The 20,042-nt window shown below is 39.1% G+C and overlaps 1 protein-coding gene across 1 annotated transcript in view; it reads right to left on the bottom strand.

Annotated features, from left to right (window-relative positions):
- The window catches only part of LOC125242019, a 145,125-nt gene that overhangs the window by 38,131 nt on the left and 86,952 nt on the right, over nucleotides 1-20,042 (bottom strand). The window contains exons 2-3 of the mRNA XM_048150724.1: nucleotides 16,834-16,931; nucleotides 6,022-6,135 (exon numbers count right to left, since the gene is read on the bottom strand). Of these exons, the coding sequence (XP_048006681.1) occupies nucleotides 6,022-6,135; nucleotides 16,834-16,905 (186 nt within the window). The 5' untranslated portion in view covers nucleotides 16,906-16,931. The remainder of the gene's footprint in view (nucleotides 1-6,021; nucleotides 6,136-16,833; nucleotides 16,932-20,042) is intronic.

The following is a 20,042-nucleotide window of genomic DNA, read 5'->3' as shown; positions in this document are numbered from 1 at the left end:
GGGACAGGTCAGGATTGGCACCATTTTCAGACATCGGGGCGTTGCTGGGTCATCGAGGATTGAGACGAAGACGATAGTAATCAACGATTTATTTTACACACTTTAAATTTTACAATAACTGATAGGTAAACAACTTGGTTTAGAACAATTATAGCGTGGACAGTTCCGAGGAGGCTCTAAGACTTCTTGTCTCTAGCGTGGTCCGCCAGAGAGTGCTGGGTCTCAGGTATCCCGGCTCCGTCCTAGCGCACGAAGTGGGGACAACAACTGGTTGGGTGGACAACTGGTTGGTTGTGACGTCAGCTGTCCAGCTGCAACTCTTCGCGCGCTGCGCTATAATTGACTATCCGTGCCAATATCCGGTCTGTCTCCGACACGGCCTTCCTGCGCTTACACACGTCCTCGTGTGTTTTACTCTGCAACAATAATAGACACGCAAAGTACACCGTTCGGTCACTCCTGACGAAATCTCAAAGAAACTCGGTAATTCAAAGTAAAATGATCAACGTTAAAAACTTTAAGATAGCATTTACACACTATTACGTAGTGCCAAAACGGTTGTTTAATTAGCAAGTGCCAATTTAGTTATTCTTCACACTAAAACCTTCAAAACTTTAAATTTCAAGAAATGGATAGCATTTATTACACACTATACGCAATGCCAAAACAACCAAGTTCCAATTTAGTTATTTATTCTTCCCAATAAAATCTTCAAAATATTAAATTTGATAAAATGGATAGCATTATTTACACACTATACGCAATGCCAAAACAACCGAGTACCAAATGTTGTCTTTTTTCACAATAAAATCTTCAACACATTTAATTTCATAAAATCCAAACAAGTATCTCATTCGTGGCCTATTGGTTATACCATAACCACACACTACGCGCATCCCCACGGGATCGCCGAGTCAACCCTGTGACTCTACGGTCTCTGCAAGACCCGACCTCCGCCAGAGCTCCCCGCGCATCGCGCACCCACGGACTGCACACAGCAGATACCGACTTCTAACGGGCTACGACTACGGTGAAGCCTCTGGTACGGTCTGACCAGCCGAACTGAGATCCTCATTCTCAATATTACACTCGCTATCTTTACATCTAAATCATCAAATGGTACGTGGCTATCTGGCATTTTCCTCAATCTATCGTGAGCCCATTAAATGTTAACCTATTTGTTTGCTGTCACAGAACTACCTAAAATTCACGGTTCCCAAAACAACGACTCTAATCCGCAATTAAAATTGTAAGATCAAAAAAAACCTTTCACTTTTTCTTTATTATGAAACTAACTAAAAACATGACCAAATAGTCAACTTTACCAGTTTTATATTTTGTCCTATCATTTTAGTTAAGGACAAAAAAACCTTTTCAAAATTGTATGTAGGTACCAAAATAAGTCAACAATAGTAGAATGAAACTCAACGTGTTGATCTCACTGATCAAAATGTCACTAAATCAGAATCAAGGTAATGAGTTACAGTGCTCTAACAGTTGCATCCATTCGGCAACTTGACACACGTCATACAGCTGACACACGGCGACATATGAACCACCTCTACCCGGTGTTCATCACATGAATATGGACTACCTCCATACGGCATCCAACATCGACCGATTACACCACCAAACCAAACGCACGCCACCCACACGTGGCCGCACAGAAACAGAAAAATAGATCCGAATTTTACTCCTACGTTTACGAATGATTGTAATGGTGTACGCAGTCTGAGCCAAAGCAACACATAGTAATATGGTACAAAAATAAAAATTATGTTAACCATGAAAACAACGAGTTTCATTCTTCGATTGCAAACTAATGTTTACCAAAAAAATGAATTTACTTTAGCATTAGCAACAGATGAGTTTTATTCTGTTTAGAATTCACAACCTAAACAGAACAAATATCTCAACAATATCCCAATATAATGAGAACTGCTCACCAGATAAAGTATCTGAGTCCAAAGGTGTGTTCTTATTCGTAGACCTCACGATGACCAATTCACGCACGAAAACTCAAGGCTTCAGTTGCCACTGCTATCGCTGCTGCAGCATCAGATGAAATCACGACGCGACGTCGTTTCATAGCTGGCCATTACTGAAATAATAATTTGCACGGTATCAGTTTCCTTGTTTACCGAAGTAAAAACTCAAAGGGAAACAAATTCACAAATAAACAACGACTGGCATTGTCTTAGATATGAGATTTAACAATTATTATTTTATGAACTTTCTCTGATATTAAAATAAAACTTGAAATGGACAAACAAGTGTGAGCACGTGTTTGTTTGTCTTTAAACCTTTACTAAATAAAACGGCTTATTTAAACTGCTTAACCATGGCACTAAATAAAATTTAATAATAAACAATTGGAACGAAACCTGTCCCCTTTTTTTCCCATTCTCCCTGTGCTGCAGTTTCTGCGATACTGGCGTGATGGCACACATTCCTAGATACCACACGTTGTGTAGACTTGACTGTAGCACACTGCAACATACAATTTCATATGCGTAGCTTCTGTTTTCACACAATAAACAATTCGAGATAGATCACGAATTAAGGGGTAGGTATTACTCTAATACTGGCAATAACTTGTCAAATTTGATAAACTACGGAACGTTACAGAATACGGATCTTGGAAACTAACAAAATCAGAATAAGAATCTTTGTTTTGAGAGCAAAAGACACTAAATAATTTTAACACAAACAATAATTACGCTTTTCGAAATTTTATAATCACTACGTTTCAAATGATTCTCGTCAAGTGTAGGTATTCTCAAACTTTCCACAAATGGGATCCACAATTCACCAAATAACATTATGAAATGAACTCACCTGCATTCAAGGTTAGACAATAGACACGTGACCTTACTACCACGTTTCTAGGTTAGGAATTAGCTCGCAATAAACAGCTCCTGGAACTGGTCCCACGTTACGGTAAACGACACAGTGTAAGGACGACTCAGTAGTAAATCTCCGGCAGGGACGACGCGGTCGGCATTTTTCTGGATATCTAGGAATTCTGAAGAATATTATTTCCAGATTTTTAGAACTGTTCTCCATACCCCCATAAACACTTCAGTAACGAAATGTCCTCGGCACCGACGTCATTTTCACACACACGTTAACACAGCGCGCACACGCGACCGCAACTGTCCAACTCAATATTTCCCAGTTTTGCATGTAGGTACTCGCTGCGTGCGAGGGTAGTTTTTCGACGCACTGCGCGGCGAGAAGTTTGTAAGTAGAGTTATTACTGCTATACTGTGTAAACAATTTGCGAACGTAGACGCTGCTCCTTTAAACACGTTGACACATTTTTTAGCGGGTACTTCCTCTTTTTTTCACGGTTATGAAAACGAGTATGACCGTTTCCATTCTTATCACTCATAATAAACAACATTTTCCTTGATCGCTTCATAGTCACTGCAACTTGCGGATGGCGACGACAAGCTGGTCGCCCTCCAATGGTGCGTTGGCCATACACACGTCGGCGGTAGCACACCATGTCATGGCGTTGGTTTCTTGTTTGTCGGGTTCCAAGTCCGGAAAGGTCACCCGTAGAATTGTAGGTTGATATTGACGAACTTTTCAGTGTCTCGATAAGGGCGCGCATTTGTTGATTTTGCGCTTCGAGAAATTGCCAATATGGCGGCACTTCCGTTCCGGTGCAATTATTTTGCGTCTCTTTGCCTCGATGTGATCCCACTTCTGATGTCGGGGACAGGTCAGGATTGGCACCATTTTCAGACATCGGGGCGTTGCTGGGTCATCGAGGATTGAGACGAAGACGATAGTAATCAACGATTTATTTTACACACTTTAAATTTTACAATAACTGATAGGTAAACAACTTGGTTTAGAACAATTATAGCGTGGACAGTTCCGAGGAGGCTCTAAGACTTCTTGTCTCTAGCGTGGTCCGCCAGAGAGTGCTGGGTCTCAGGTATCCCGGCTCCGTCCTAGCGCACGAAGTGGGGACAACAACTGGTTGGGTGGACAACTGGTTGGTTGTGACGTCAGCTGTCCAGCTGCAACTCTTCGCGCGCTGCGCTATAATTGACTATCCGTGCCAATATCCGGTCTGTCTCCGACATATATATAAAAAAAAAGTATATTAATGTTGAGCCGATTTGTATTTTTATTCTAGGCTATTAATAAACCAGGTATCACGATGTCTTTAATACCTACAACCTGTTTTTATTGAATTCCGTTAACTTTAAAGGAAGGTTCTTAAGATCACATACAATTAATTTCTCTAAGAAGCTAGCGTCTCAACTCGTTATCGAGTAATTAAAAAATAAATAAAGATAATTGCTGAACACGTGTGTGACAACCTTTAGCAATTCCTAATGTTATTTGTTTTGACATTTGCCGTCAATCACTTGACACTAACTTTTGAATGTTATTCTTAAGGGTCTCTCACACTAATAAATTAATTAATTATGTATGAAAATGATGAAAACTTTTTTTTTTGCGAAGTTAACTAAAAGTGATATACAGGATGGTTCCTGATAATGAACTTAGCTACGTGTCGAATTTAACGGAAAACAAAAAAAAAACACGGTGTATATTATTTTATTTTCTCTTTAATACCTTCACTGATTTTGCATTGTACAACTGAGTGAATTTATGATTACCTACCTTTTTTTTTATGAAAAAGGAAAGTAAGTAGGTTTATATGTAATTTATGTTATTCCATATGTTTAAATGAATTAAATTAATAAATGTGTAACTTGAGATCTAATATAGGAATTGAAACATCTAAATGTAGAAAAGGGGGTTGTGGGTAGGTGGTTATAATATCTAATATGCATGTGGGTAAGAACATGAATAAAGAGTCAGTCTTGATCTGAGCACGTAGTTTCATTGACATGAACGCTAAATAGTCAATAAGGAGCAAAAAATCTGGATTGCTTAATGTTTTTATTGCTAAACAGAATAAACGCCAAACGACCCGTTAGCAAAACGTCTGGTTTTAAAATGCTTAAGTGTCTTGAGAATTCAAACCTTCTCGCACTGTTAATAAGAACTGTTACATATTTATAAACTATATGACACATCATATTTCCGGACGTTTTGCTACTGTATCGTTCTGTGTTGACGTCAATTAACTAACTACACTTTTGGCTTTTTACATATGCTAATCATACGGACTATGTATATTTCCAGAAGTTTGGCTACTCATTCATTCTAAGTCTTACGCCGTGTCTTGCGTGGGCGATGGTCGCCCGACCGTCGCGCGACCATCGCCGTCGCGTCTCATACTTTCATATCGATAAGGTTTGATTTCATATGTGTCGCATCGCCGTCGCGCGACCATGCCGCGACCGTCGCCCACGCAAGCCACGGCGTTAGCCATCCAGTTAAATTGACTTTTTGCTGATTGATATTCTCCTTTCATGTCATCCCAGCTGAATTGACTTTATGCTGACTGTATATTTACATTTTCTGACATCTAGCCGAAACAGTCGTTTAGCGATAAGGTAAACTTGATAGTGACCCACTAAAACTGTTGTACCTTATGGTTTTAAGATAGTTTTCCTCCAGGGGCCATTAGTTTAGGTTTTATTTTATGTTATGATATAGGGTGCAAACGAGCAGACGAGCCGCATGATGGGAAGAAGTCATCGCCGCCCATGGACATAAGCAACATCAGGGGAGCCACTTAATGTGTTGAATCCCCATGTCATAGCGCAGCTCTTTACAGCGTTTGTAGTGAATGGGTGATTGGGCATTTTCAGAATCTAGAACCCCCCAATTAGCGTAAGTGTTAACAAAAATTAACTGTCAGTTTTGTGACGATAATTAAGCATGACATTTCAATAAAAATATTGTTTTTATGTTAGTTACATAAACTTTACGCGAGAATCTACATTCAGAATGTGAAAAAAGTAAATTTTTAGACAGATTTTACGATTAATAATTGTCGTCAACTCGTCACTAAACTGACAGCGAGTTAATTTTAGTTAATAACTCGACGTCATCAGTATATAAATTTGAAAATACAACACTAACCTGTAAGACGCGCAGACGCAACACCAGAGCGAGAGGGTATGAGAAGCCGAATATAGCGCCATCCTTGTCCCCCGTCAGCGGCGCCGCCGACTCTTTACGGCGGGAGAGAGCCGCCTGTAGCAAAAGAAGAAAAATATTTTTTAGGTGTTAAATACATTTTATATCATTAATAAAATTAACTGATATAGATAGGATACATGAAAGAAAAAAACGACCGAGCTCACTGGTGGCCGAGCCGGGGGTCGAACCCGCCCCGGGTATTCAGCTTTCGCGTTTAACGTCTTAACCAGTAGACCACCCGCCCGTCGTGGTTCTCGTCGAAAATTATCTAGTATAGGTATGTTATCACTAATAAGCTAATCGCCTTTGAAAATATTTAATAAAATTATTTGATTTGTTTCTTAGTTACTTGTTAATATTATTGTTATTAAGATATACAGCGGGGCAATTACGACTGGGGTCAATTTTGAACGAATCAATTTTTTCCATGTTTTACAATATTAACTTGAAATTTGCACTCCCGTCGGAATTGACCTTATCGCTAAATTGACGGTTGTAATGAGAAGGCACACTGTCATTTTATTCCACCAGGCGGCGCCTGTGCAAGTGCCTAGACATGTCACTGTCATTCATATGTGTGTGAGAGAAAAAATATATCATCTTCTCGCTGTCACGTATGAAATTCTTTATCTGTGCAATGGACTATAATAAGGTGGCGCCATCTGTCATAACCTTTTAGTGTGCCTCCTCATTTATTTCCTCCTCATTTATACCGCCTAATATTCCTTTAAATCTTATAAATCCAGAGTTACGATATCAAGTATTCAAGAAGATCAAATATTTAATAAGGATTTGTTGCCGGATCCGTCCTTGTTTACGGGCAACGAACAATTTCCAGCCCTGTCACATTAAAAAAGGTGACAGGTCTACAGGAAAAGCTGTTATCGACGGAGACAAGTAAAATCTTCCTAAAATTCTGTTTAAAAGGGTACACTCTAAAAATAAATAATCATAAAAAAATCTGTTTGTTTCACAGGTTTCACTGGGTTTCCCCAAACCTAATATCGACGCGAAATCGGCTCTAGTCGAACAAAAATCGCTCATTAGTAAGAACACGCTAACGCTTTATCGTCGCTGAACGCATCCGTCCACACGTTCGTAGTAACAACGATTTTTGGTAGGCGAAAGCAAATTCCGCGTCATTGGGGAAACGCTAAGTGAAACAGACAGATTTTTAAATTATTGTTCGTTTAAAGTGTCTAGGTACTTACCCTTTTCAACAGTATTTTAGGAAGATTTTTGCTCGATATTAAAATTATGTTTGCGGGGATCCTAAGTGCGTTTTCACATTATCCGATCCGATATCGGAAGTAGGAAAGATTTTAAAGGAAGAAATCAAAGATGGCAGCGTAAATAGGGTGCATTGGGATAATTTCGAAGTACAGAAAAGGTCGGGAAATTTCGAGAGGGGAATCTTTTATCTTCATGTGACTTTCGAAATTAGACGACTTTCGAAATAACCCCAATGCACATGGGATATCGGTCCGACATTCGATATCGGATCGAATAATGTGAAAACGCACTAACTGTATGTATATCTAGAGAGTACCGTTGTATTGTACCTTTGACTTTCGTCTTACACCATAATTGTGAATATTTTCACCCCACATTTGGTACCACCACGTACCACCAATTTCGGGCATGCGCACACCAACACTTGTCACTGGTACAGTCGCCACCAAATATACCACAGATATCGAGGTGCTCAAAAACATTTCAACAAGCACTCTCAGGACGTTTTCACATTATCCGATCCGATATCGGAAATCGGAAGGATTTCAAAGGAAAAAATCAAAGATGGCGCCGTAAATATATGAAATATCGGTCCGACATCCGATATCGGATAGGATAATGTGAAAACGCACTAACGGTGCTTATTACACGGGCAACACAATTGCCGGCAATTCAAATGTCATTGCCGCGTTTGGTCAATACGCACCAACTAACTATGGAGCAAACGCGGCAGTGGTATGTGAATTTCCGGCAATAGTGGCAATTGCGTTGCCCGTGTAACGCCTAATGGACAATGGCGTGTGTCGATATTTCTAAGAGCCTTGGTCGTTCCGTTATATCTGATGGTGTACCTACTAGAGTTTCCACGATTAATATCCCAATTCTTATATGAACAAAGTGCCAAAAATATGTAGACACGATTTTATTGATTATATTTTACTTTAAGGTTGTGGTTAAATATTTTTGGCACATTATCCGTATCTATATTTACCTTGACTACGTCAACCAATTGGAACCCTAGGCCACTGTAGAACTATGTCATAGTGACGTTATAAATCTGATTGTAAGAAATCTCTTACTGCTTGTCATTTTGACATGGTTGTAGAGTCTAGGGTTCCAATTGGTTGACTGTACAAGGGCGTAACGTATTTTAGTTCAGATTTAGTTTACCTTAGCAACTGTTGTGTCAGTGTTTAAATAAAGTAAACTGTGTACAGACTTCTCTGTTAGTGCTTACTCTCATATTCGTATTTGCCTCGTCAGTCTAGTGAAAATTTAAATTTTAGTGCATACAGAGTCAGTGGATAACGTATCTACATAAACTGAGACTTTATTCTTTATAAATACAAACATATAATCACGCCTGTATCCCATAACGAGGTAGGCAAAGCACATGAACTACTAAGTTTCAGTGCCACTCTTGGCAAAAAGGGGTTGAAAGAAAATCCAAAATTGTGACATTGCAGTGACAGGTTGCCAGCCTCTCGCCTACGCCACAATTTAACCCATATCGACTTCTACGACACCCACGGGAAGAAAGGGAGTGGTGAAATTTTTAACCCATCACCACACGGGACTTTATAAATACATTGATAAATGTTGATTTTTGTATGAATGTTATAGTTGCGTGAACAAAAGAAATAGGTAAAGGAAATACATGATACTGAGATGGAAGCTAATTTCAAAAGACAAAAATTCAAGTTCTTGACAATTAAATTTGGTACATAGACGCTTAGTGACGTTTCATTAAAGCTATTGACATTCTGGATGAAGAAGTGGCCCTAATTCCCAGAAATAAATATGATCTTGATGAATATGGAATGTCTAAACATTAATGCTAGCTTTATCCTTTGTTTGACACCATAAGATTTAAAATAGAAGACATAATTAACTACACCAGCATCAGACGTGCACCTAGCAAATAGGCTATCTTCAAGGGACTTCAAAGCGTTTAGTTCTATTGATTTGGCCGATGATTCTCCACTCAAGAACTTCTCGAAGAAGATAAATACATTTAAGAAGTAAAAATAGCTGATTCAGATAGCTCGAATAAAAACTTGGAAAGAAGAAGAGATTGATTTGGCCGATGATTTTCTACCCAAGAGACAATTCTCTAAGAAGATAAATACATTTAAGAAGTAAAAATGGCTGATTCGGATAGTGAGGTGGAAGAAAAACCGGTAGAAGTCGAAGCTGACAGTGACTCGGACAGCTACGAAGATGAGCCTGTGGCGACATCTGGTGAGGCGCAGACGCTAGTGGAACGTAAGTAAATTATAACTTTAATATCAGTACGATAAGGAGCAATATTCTAAGAATTTAAATTACATACCAGTTTCTTAAGCTAATCATAGCTCAGTCAATATGAATGTCTTATAAATTATAATATTTTTCATCACATTCGCACACTGAATGTGCTATTTCACGCAGGCGGAGCTCAGACCGATAGGTATAGAAAACTCGTTCTCCCTAGGGAGTTATGACATTTCTGGTACCGTATTTAACTTTTTTAGCTTTTTACATATTTTTGATACTGCAAGTGGGATGAAAAAGATTGTGTGTAACTCTGGGCGTAACAAAAGTCCAAATTCGAGTCTTTAAATTGCTCCGGAAAGCCTTCGCGACTTAACTCTCGTTTGCAATATTTACCTGATTTTGATCTTTGCTTCGTTGACCAATTTTCCTTTCTTCATTTTAATACATGACATATATTATACTGCACCAATTTTCTTTTCTTCTATTCATTTTAATACACCACAAAATAGCGTTTTAATAAAAATTGCTTCTTCAGCTGAAAACGAATTACTTATTCAAGAAAATCCAATTGGAAATGTCCTCCACAGACTTGTTTGCTCGCGGTTTCAGCTTAAAAGTGACTTTTGATATTATATTTAAGTAACAATTACTGTACAATATGTTTTATTGTGTAATATTGCGAAATTGTATTAAGAGCGAGTTTTTGAGATAATTTGAAACGTTTGAGTTCATTGACATTTTGTCAAACGTAGACAGATAATGTCAAAGGATAATGTTGTCAACTGACAATCGTTGTAGGAGTTTTTAAGGAGGGATGTTGGACGGAAGAGGTTTCAATCAATTCAATATAATTATAATTATGGGTTTTTATATGGGTTAGGACAACTAGATTTATTTTTTAACAAGCAGAAACGTCTGCTAACGATTCTAAACATTTTTATATTAAAGGAAAAATTGAAAAATTTACGCTTCCGGCGGGACTTGAACCCGCATCATTTGCAATCCGTGCAAGGCTCTTAACCAATTGAGCTACGGAAGCCACGCCGGACATCGCAAATCTTTCCATGCCTTTCCTTATGTACCATGTGTTTCCTTATGTATGTGTATGTTATGTATGTGTATGTTATGTATGTGTATGTGTATGGTATGTTATGTATAAGGAAAGGCATGGAAAGATTTGCGATGTCCGGCGTGGCTTCCGTAGCTCAATTGGTTAAGAGCCTTGCACGGATTGCAAATGATGCGGGTTCAAGTCCCGCCGGAAGCGTAAATTTTTCCATTTTTTCCTTTAATATAAAAATGTTTAGGACAACTAGATTTTTTATGTGTGGGTTTTCGGAGTTGAAAAATCGATCTAGCTTAGCCTTAGGACCCGGAAAACGTGACTTTTCTAGTTTTCATGCAGTTTTTATTTTATAATAAAATACACCTAAGAGTGTAGCTTGGTCGCCCAGCCCAAAGAGCATTGATATTAGTTCTTAATATCGCAGGTCTAAAGCCAGTCCAGATATAATTTAATTTAGTTTAAGAAACCCCAATATTATAGAATCAAAGACCTTTTTTTATTCAGTTCGTCGACCTTTATAAAAATTACATATCGGCCCTGTCAGTCTGCTTTGCATGGCCTCAAACCTCAAATTACATTGTTAAGAATAGCGTCCGCCAACCCATACACCATATTCGCTATGTCTGAAGTTGGTTTACTCAAAATGTGTATAAAGGCGCAAACGTCATATGGGTTTAGGTTGGCGGAGGCTAAGAGCGCCTCCCTGAGAGCTCGGTTTTTATTGCACTCTATCAGAACATCATAAACATCTTCTACTGACCCACTGATGTCGCAATTAGGGGAATCGACTTTTTTCATTAAAAACTTAAATTTGTTAAGTTCGGTTCGGTTAAGTATAGAACAACACTCGAGATCCTTTTGATAAAAAGTACCGCAACGAATTCATAGAAATTGTTAATTGTTTCTTAAAGTATACTTATTTGTGAAAGGTGTTTAAGCTCTCGTGGCTTGAGACCCCATTAAAATCTTGCGCATTTCTTAATTAAAAGCAAATTAACTTCTATTTCCGATATGCAAACTCAGAATTCGCCTACTTTGCCAACTCTCTGTGCTGATGGCGTATTTTCACTGTAGGCTTAGAGTCAATTTACACGGCGAACTTGCAAGATTTTGGTTATATAAAATAGGTCCAGGTCGCAACTCATTGGAAAAGACCCTCGGAATCGGAAATGAATCGAAACATGTCGAGCGTTATTCCAACTTAATTAAAACGTGAGCATGAGTTCTTCACCGTGTAAATAGGCCCTTATTGAGGGTTATCGACGTTATCGACCTTAACTAAAGATTATTTTAGAATCGCGATGGCAGCATTTCCCTTAGTATAGTTGTATTCATGCAATGGGGAGGCACACTTAAAGGTTATGACTTTGGGTCATGACAGATGGCACCACCCTATTAGTCCATACGTGAGAGCGAGAAGATGATATCTTATACTTTTAAACGAGCAATTCTTGTATATTTATTTATTTAATTATTTATTTATATATACCGACGATCTCGGAAACCGCTCTAACGATTTCGCTGAAATTTGTTATGTGGGGTTTTTTGGGGGTGAAAAATCGATCTAACTTATTCTTAGGTCCCGGAAAACGCGAATTTTTGAGTTTTCATGCGTTTTTATTCGCGCGCCATCTCGTGTGCAGTAGTTGTACTGTTAAGACAGAATTCTTTCGATCGATGTAAGTATTGCAAAGACTAGATGGCGACACAGGTCAAGGCTAACACGAATAGAAAAAAACACTATTTGAGCTTTTGTGGCGAAACGCGCGCCATCTCGTGTGGAGTAGTTGTGTTGTTAAGGCTGAGAATTCTTTCGCTCGATGTAGGTACTATCTATTTTTGAACTAGATGGCGACACATGTCAAGGATACGAAACAGAACCGAGCGAAGCTCGGTCGCCCAGATATTGTGTATATGAATGACAGTGACATGCCTAGACAAAATTCTATTATCTTTGCCTAGACACTTGTACACACCTTGTACAGGCGCCGCCTGGCGGGATAACATGTCAGTGTGCCTCCTCATTGAAATTCAGATTCTAATTTTAACCATTGCCTGAACAGAATATTTATACTTGCTTTATAATAAGAGTTTTTAATTTGAATTTTAAATCTAATTTCTAATGATTTGATAATAGCTTAAAATAATCTAAAACACGATCAAATATTTCAACCATATTCAACACCTCATTTGAATATTAAAATTAAGTATTTGATCGTTCCCAAATCGTTCCTAAGGTACTCGAGTAAAAAGTTTGGATTGCACTCATTCTGAAAAATAAAATTGGTTATTACGTCAACGTCAGTGACACGAACTATTGATTACTGACATGTAAACAAAAATATTTATTTGATATTTAAGTTGAAATATATTTATTGATTTCAGTACACTCTGACCAAGGAAAAATGGCTGAAGCACCGCCAAAACCTAGAAGAAAGCGATTCATCCCAAAATATGAAATCGAGGGAGTGCACAGAATCGCTATTGGCGAAGAAACCCAAATACAAATTGAAATGGTCATGGGCATGGATATCACCCCTCAAGCCCCCTGGAAGCTCGTCAGCAAAGCTAAAATTATGGAAAACTTAGAAATCGGCGGCGAACTATCAGAATTCTTCCCTTTGAAAGCAGACTTGGAAGCTTATACACAAAATGAAGTTCTCATGGGGTTCATAGAAGATGATTCTAATGATCTCGATGAGTTCTACGTCTGTACTACTGTCGAAGCGAGAGATCATTGTAAATTTCAGTCGGAGAAGTTTCTAAAAAGACAAGCTAAGAAATTAGAAAAGGCCGTGCAAAAGAAACCACGTCCTTGGAAAAGTCTTGGCAGTGAAAAAGAAATTATTGAACTTATTCCTGTAAACACTCGACCGTTTTTAGAGCTTGAAATTAAAACTGCGTTCCCCACTGTGTACCAGCCAGAAAAATTCAGTGTCAGAGACTCGAGCTCCGTACGAGATGGTTACTTAGAACTAACACCGTATAGACAGAAGTTCAACTGTGTGTTTCAAAGGAGAATAGATACGGGAGCTCAAGCGAATCCACCTAGAATCACTAGACATGCACAAACTGAGTTAAGATATCCACAAAACGTCTGGACGCAATCTATAGCTGATGCTCTTGGCGGAGCAGACACTACAGGAGCGGGCGGCGGCGGAGATACAAAGCCCGATAAAGGAGCCGGCGGTGATGAAGCCGCCGAAGACGACGATGAGGAAGATGAAAAACCTCCAAAAGAACCGTTAGATGAAGCTGCTCTTAAACCGTTTCGAGACGCTGAAATGCGAATGCGACGGGCGTCTTACATAAAGTTGATGACCAATTTTATGTCTATTAAAGATCCAGAAATGGAGTCCATTATAGCGCTGAATACAGTCATGGATATGTATTGCAACGATTATCCGAATTTAGTGACTCAGAGAGCGACTGGCGTAGTATACGACTCTATGACATTCGAGGATTATGTTTGCTTTACTGACGTCAGAGCAAAGAATAAGTACGTGTCTTCTGCAGTTTTCCATCCTATGTGGACTGGAATTGTCGCTATTTCCTATGCTGACGCTTCACCTGCTGTGATGAGCACGGTTAGTACACGTCCGGATCCAATTAAAAGGGCGGTATATGGGTTGAATCCTGTTATGATCTGGAGCCATATCGATAGTTTAATCCCAAAACTTTACCTCGAATCACCGCGTGAAGTTAAAGTCCTTTCATTTTGTCCTTTTAATGAAAACATTCTGATCGGTGGATGTATAAACGGTCAAATTGTTGTGTGGGATTTAACTAACAAATTAGAAAATGTAGAGAAAATTGAAGTATTGAGTGAAACTAGAGAAAAATATCGTATAGCTATGAATGCACATATGGGATGGATGAAGAGGATTTCTGATAAAGCAGTGGTCCCTGCCACGGCCTTGAGTAATTTGATGACTAATCACTACGGCGCTGTAACTGCTATCGAGTGGTTCTCGCCAAACTTTTTCATATCTCAGACGGGACACACAGAGCTACTAACGGGCGGGAAAAAATCGTCTATATTTTTCACTGGCTCAGAGGACGGCACAATATTAATTTGGAACCTGTCAGTCGAAAATGTGGCAGTGTTTGGGGGAAAGAAGATCAAGAAATCATTGCGTATTGCTAGAAGGCCATCTGGGCTATTAGTTGATGTTTCCCCATTCTGTATCTTAGATCGCGTGTTTCAACCCACTTATAAAATCATACTAGGAATAACAGGGCATCCCGATACGCTTGCTCTACAGAGTATGGCTATGACCCCTTGTCCAATTGCTTACACTTATACACCTAAAGAAATTGCTACGGGCAGAAAATATTTTACATGTTCCATCTTGCCCCAAAAAGAAGAAGATCTAAATACAATCATGTACTGTAGCTCACAGCACGGAGAGATGAGAAGAATTACATGGGAGGGTCACGCGTTCAATACTGGAGAAGTTGTCAACTCTGAGTACTGCGCCATGAAGTATCGTTGTTATATTCACGATGGAATAATAACATGTTCTAAGAAAAACCCATTTCTTCATCATATCACCATGACTATCGGAGGAAAGATAATGGCGATTTGGTGCGACAAGTTGATGAATCGTCCCTTGATATGGAAAAAGCGTCCTCACAGATTAACTGACGCTGTATGGTCACTTTACAAGCCTAGTCTGCTTTTCATCACCACGTCAGAAGGTAATATGGAAACTTGGGATTTATTACTGAGAAGTGATTTACCTATTGCCGTACAAACACTCTCCGGCACGCAGCTCACTGGTATAAGCTTACACACGTTACCTTTAGCAAAGAATATCATCGGAGTAAGTGATTCCAATGGCTCCTTTCAAATGTTCTTAGACCCACCCATATTCATGATTGAAAACGAAACTTACAAAGCTCGTGTTGACGCTATGATTAGCAGAGAACTTAACGTAATGCAATCATTTATAAAATGGCAAGATGAATGGCTGAAACATAACCCTCACATTTTGCTAGAAATAAGGAGAAAGGAAGGAGCACTGTTGTTAGAAAAAGAGGAAGAAAAGCGGAAAGCTAAAGAAGCAGAAGACCAACGACTAGAAGAGGAAGCAGAAGCCAGAAGGCTAGCGAAAATGAGAGTAATCGGACCGGCAGAAAGATGGACCATGATAGTTAACAAATTGATAGAACGAACTATTGCAGTCAAAAAAAGAATAAACAAGGCAGAGCTCATAGAACAAGAGAAGCCTTTACGCGAGTTAGAAGCGCAGCGTTTAGAAAAAGAAAGAAGGATGGTCGAGATTATGAAGAATCAGACAAATATTTTCAATGACACCGTGGCTATCCTATTTCCTGAGGCAATTAAAAAACCACCGAAACCTGTGAAGACGTATCTGCCACCAGACAAAGGTGCAGTTAAGAGGGAGTATATAGAAGATTATGGGTACTTGAAAGATACAGCAATGAGGACTGTGAAAGAGAATCCTTACCATACATCTTTCTCATGGGAAGCCACGCTAGCCGAAGGAAAAGAGCGTCGTGAAGCTTTAAATACTTATGAAGAGTATCTGAACGTGCATAAGGCTAGAATCAACTTTGAATTACAAGAGTTGACGGTGAAACCACAGATTAAGAGAGATAGCAAGAAGTTTAAGTCGAAAGAAACGGTTTCCACCGTTGAGTTTAGTGAAGTGGAGACCGAGACGTGAGTATTTTGTTATATTGTGTTTGAATTTTCATTTACTTAAAAGACTAACTCAGCCGAAACCCTTACCAATGATTTTGTTGATGTGTTTTCCTTTATCTGTGATAATTTTGTTTAATGTTTGAAAAATTTATCATTCAGAAAAAGTCTTACAATGTGAATATTAAACTTCATATGACTGCATATTTAATTAATTATGAAGTATTTAAATCAGATGATATGATTTTATTTCTGTTTTAGAGATACCTAGAAATAGCTACTTATTAAATATAATGATTATTCTGTCATTTCTATGATATTGTAATTTTCGATTCAACCGTTAATCATATCCTAACACTACACTTTATTTAGTACCTATACTAAAACACACTTACTTTGTCAGTAGAAAATGTCATGCTATGTTCAGTTAGTGTTAGCAATGACATGAAAAATTGTAAACAAGAAATGTGTAAGAGGGACAGAAATAGGTGAGTAAGTAAAACTAGAAGGAAGAAAAGAGACAGCTTACCACATTCAGCTCCTCCATGTCGTCTTCGCATGAGAAGTTAAACGACGGACCGGAGCATAGTTTGCGCTTCATAGCAAGCGCCGGTCGGCGGCCACTAGCTGAAACAAAGAAGGGTAAGTAAGTATGTGTAAAACTGATTAACTAGAATGAAAAACCTATATAGTCGAGACGACTAAAAAAAAACTATTAAGTCCGTCAGTTACATTATCAAAAAATTTTGGATACATTTTTTATTTTTTCTCGTAAACGAAAAATGACGACGGTACAGTGCGTTGAAGTTTCGCGTGACGTCACGCCTAGGTACAATTTTTACTTAGAAGTGACGTCACAAGCCCCCACTCCGGCACTTTGATGCTCTATATCTTTGTATTTTTTCATTAATTAGAAAAAGCGAAAAATATGTGTTCAGTATTTTTGGACGATCTAACTGACGGACTAAACAGAATGCCATTTTTTATGTCGTCGTCATCCCTATTGGGAGTTAACACTTTAACCCCCTTATTTATAAACGTACACTAAAGTTATCAAGCCGATAAAGTTCGTTTGTCCCTTTCCGACGTATTGGTGTGATAGAGAGGAACAAACGAACTTTATCGGCTTGATAACTTTAGTGTAAGTTTATAAATAAAGGGGTTAAAGTGATAGATTGTATGCATGTTCGCCTGCCCCGCCACACGCCCCGCCTGTCCGTTTTCACATTATCCGATCCGATATCGGATGTCGGAAGGATTTCAATGGAAAATATCCAAGATGGCGCCTGTAATGTATGGGATATCGGTCCTACATCCGATATCGGATCGGATAATGTGAAAACGCACTAACATAGCGCACCGTCCATTCAGGCCTTACACAACTAACGATATCGAATAAGGTCAATTCGGGTAAGTGTGTCATAAGGGAAGTGTGTGACCTTCACATTTGACCTGTTTAAAAAACAATGATCAGTGAGTAGCAAAAGTATAACTCCCAAAAACCCCTGTGGCAATGAGCAAGGCGAAACAAGGCCAGACACTTTCCTTGTGACACGCTTACCCGTTTTGGAATTAGTCCGTTTCCTCACGATGTTTTCCTTCACCATGAAGCGACTGGCAAATATCAAATGGAAATGTCATGCAAATAAGTTTCGAAAAACTCGTTGGTACGAGCCGGGGTTAGAAGTGTTAGAACCCGCGACCTCCGGATCGAAAGTTGCACGCGTTTACCGCTAGGCCACCAGCGCTTTTTTGTATAACTATACACACTTCTTCATAAACGTACTCTAAAGTTATCAAGCCGATAAAGTTCGTTTGTCTTTTTCTATCACACCAATACGTCGGAAAGGGACAAACGAACTTTATCGCCTTGATAATTTTAGAGTACGTTTATGAATAAGGGGGTTAATATCTACGATATTCATATTATCAGAAAATGGTGTGCGCTCTTAACCCTATCTCACCTAAATTAAAATAGCTACAGCTTACGCTTTAATACTGGCGCAACGGGGCGCCTGATAGTTAGCCGAGGCAATTTCTAGCGAAATGGCTTAATCTTAGTTAATTAAATAAGGAAGCTGGATATCGGAAGTGTCGGTGTGGTTGGTGGTAGCTAAGAAAGTCTGGTTTGAAATAGATTAATCCTAGATTATGCTAGGGTCTTCTCTTTAAGTTGGTCTAAAAACGCACGCCTCGGTCTTCCCCTGCCTCTCCTCTTTTCTATTCGCCCTTCGATTATTGATTTTATGTAAGTATCGTGCCGTATCAGGTGCCCCAACATGTTTCCCCTTCTATTTTCAATTCTTACTTAAAGAGAAGACCAACGTAGTGACGTATCAGGACCTCAAAAAAGCGGCAGAGAAAATAACGGAATGGCGATTACTCCACAGACAAGAGCCTGGCTCTTAAATAATATGATGATGATGCTAGGGTATTTAATCAAGAAAGCCTTTTTGGGGTTCCGTACCAAAAGGGCAGATTACCTAACCACAAGTTTTGAAAAAACCCCCGACCGCGACATAGTAGACCGATTTTTATGAAACATGGCTAAGAACACTCCCGACTTACTCAGCTTTAAAACAAAAAAAAACGAAATCGAAATCGGTTCATCCGTTCCGGAGCTACGATGCCACAGACAGACACACACACAGACAGACAGACAAACAGACAGACAGACAGACAGACAGACAGACGGACAGACAGACACGTCAAACTTATAACACCCCGTCGTTTTTGCGTCGGGGGTTAAAAAGGAACCCGTTATGGTGCTACTATGTCCGTCTATCTATCAATGCCTAAGGTGCCTAAGGGTAAGTAGCTAGATAGTATGTAGTAAGGTATACTTCAATTACCATTCGCTCTAATCTATTCCTAAGCTCCGACCTATAAATTTACCTAAGCTACCACATACTCCATTTACATAATTAAAATGGGCTTTATCTTTTATACAATTGCCTACTAAAGGCACTAAATATATTTTGTGGTAACGAACGGTACAGTCAGCTACAAATATATGAATACATCACAGTGCGTGTAGTCGAGTGCACAAGCGCTCACGAAACGCTCACGGATATATTATTATCTCTTTCGTAGCTATACATCTCTATAGCTATTGCGTATTGGAGCGACAGAGCCAGACTACCTTTCTGCGGCGTTTCAGGGCCTGGTGCCGTAGCCGAATGGCATTTCTGCGACGCGAAACGAAAACGAAACGCCGCGAAAGGTAGTCTGGCTCTGACGCGCCAATACTCAAGAGCGATAGAGATAGATATCCACGAGCGTTTCGTTTCGTGAGCGTTTCGTGAGCGTTTGTCCCAATCGGCTACGTACTCTGATGTGGGAAGGAAGGAGGAGGTATTTGAAAACGTCTGTCCCAAGTTCCTGAACTTACCTCGGAGGAAAAATAAACTGGAGGCGGCTTCATGTTGCATTTGCTTACAAAAAAGTCTGCCGAATTTCGCGGGGGGTGAGGAAATAACACATGCCAAAAATACGTGTCAGTACACACGCACATTTTTGACAAAAAGACAACACATGCTCAATAGGATGCACTCAAACGTATGGCATATCATCCTCGTCAATATTATTATAAAGTCTATTATAATTACAATTAAGTTGATTCTTACATAATCTTAAAATCAAGCTTCGTAAATAAAAACTCTATCGTACGTCCCGTTCGAAAAAGTATTTATTATCTGCAAACGAGTTATAAATCGATTCTACGTGATTAGATAAATG

Source organism: Leguminivora glycinivorella, unplaced genomic scaffold (genome assembly GCF_023078275.1).
Source record: "Leguminivora glycinivorella isolate SPB_JAAS2020 unplaced genomic scaffold, LegGlyc_1.1 Scaffold3, whole genome shotgun sequence".
NCBI lineage: Eukaryota > Metazoa > Arthropoda > Insecta > Lepidoptera > Tortricidae > Leguminivora > Leguminivora glycinivorella.
The sequence above is the reverse complement of the archived record's forward strand: the minus strand, read 5'-3'. Positions and strand labels throughout refer to the sequence as shown.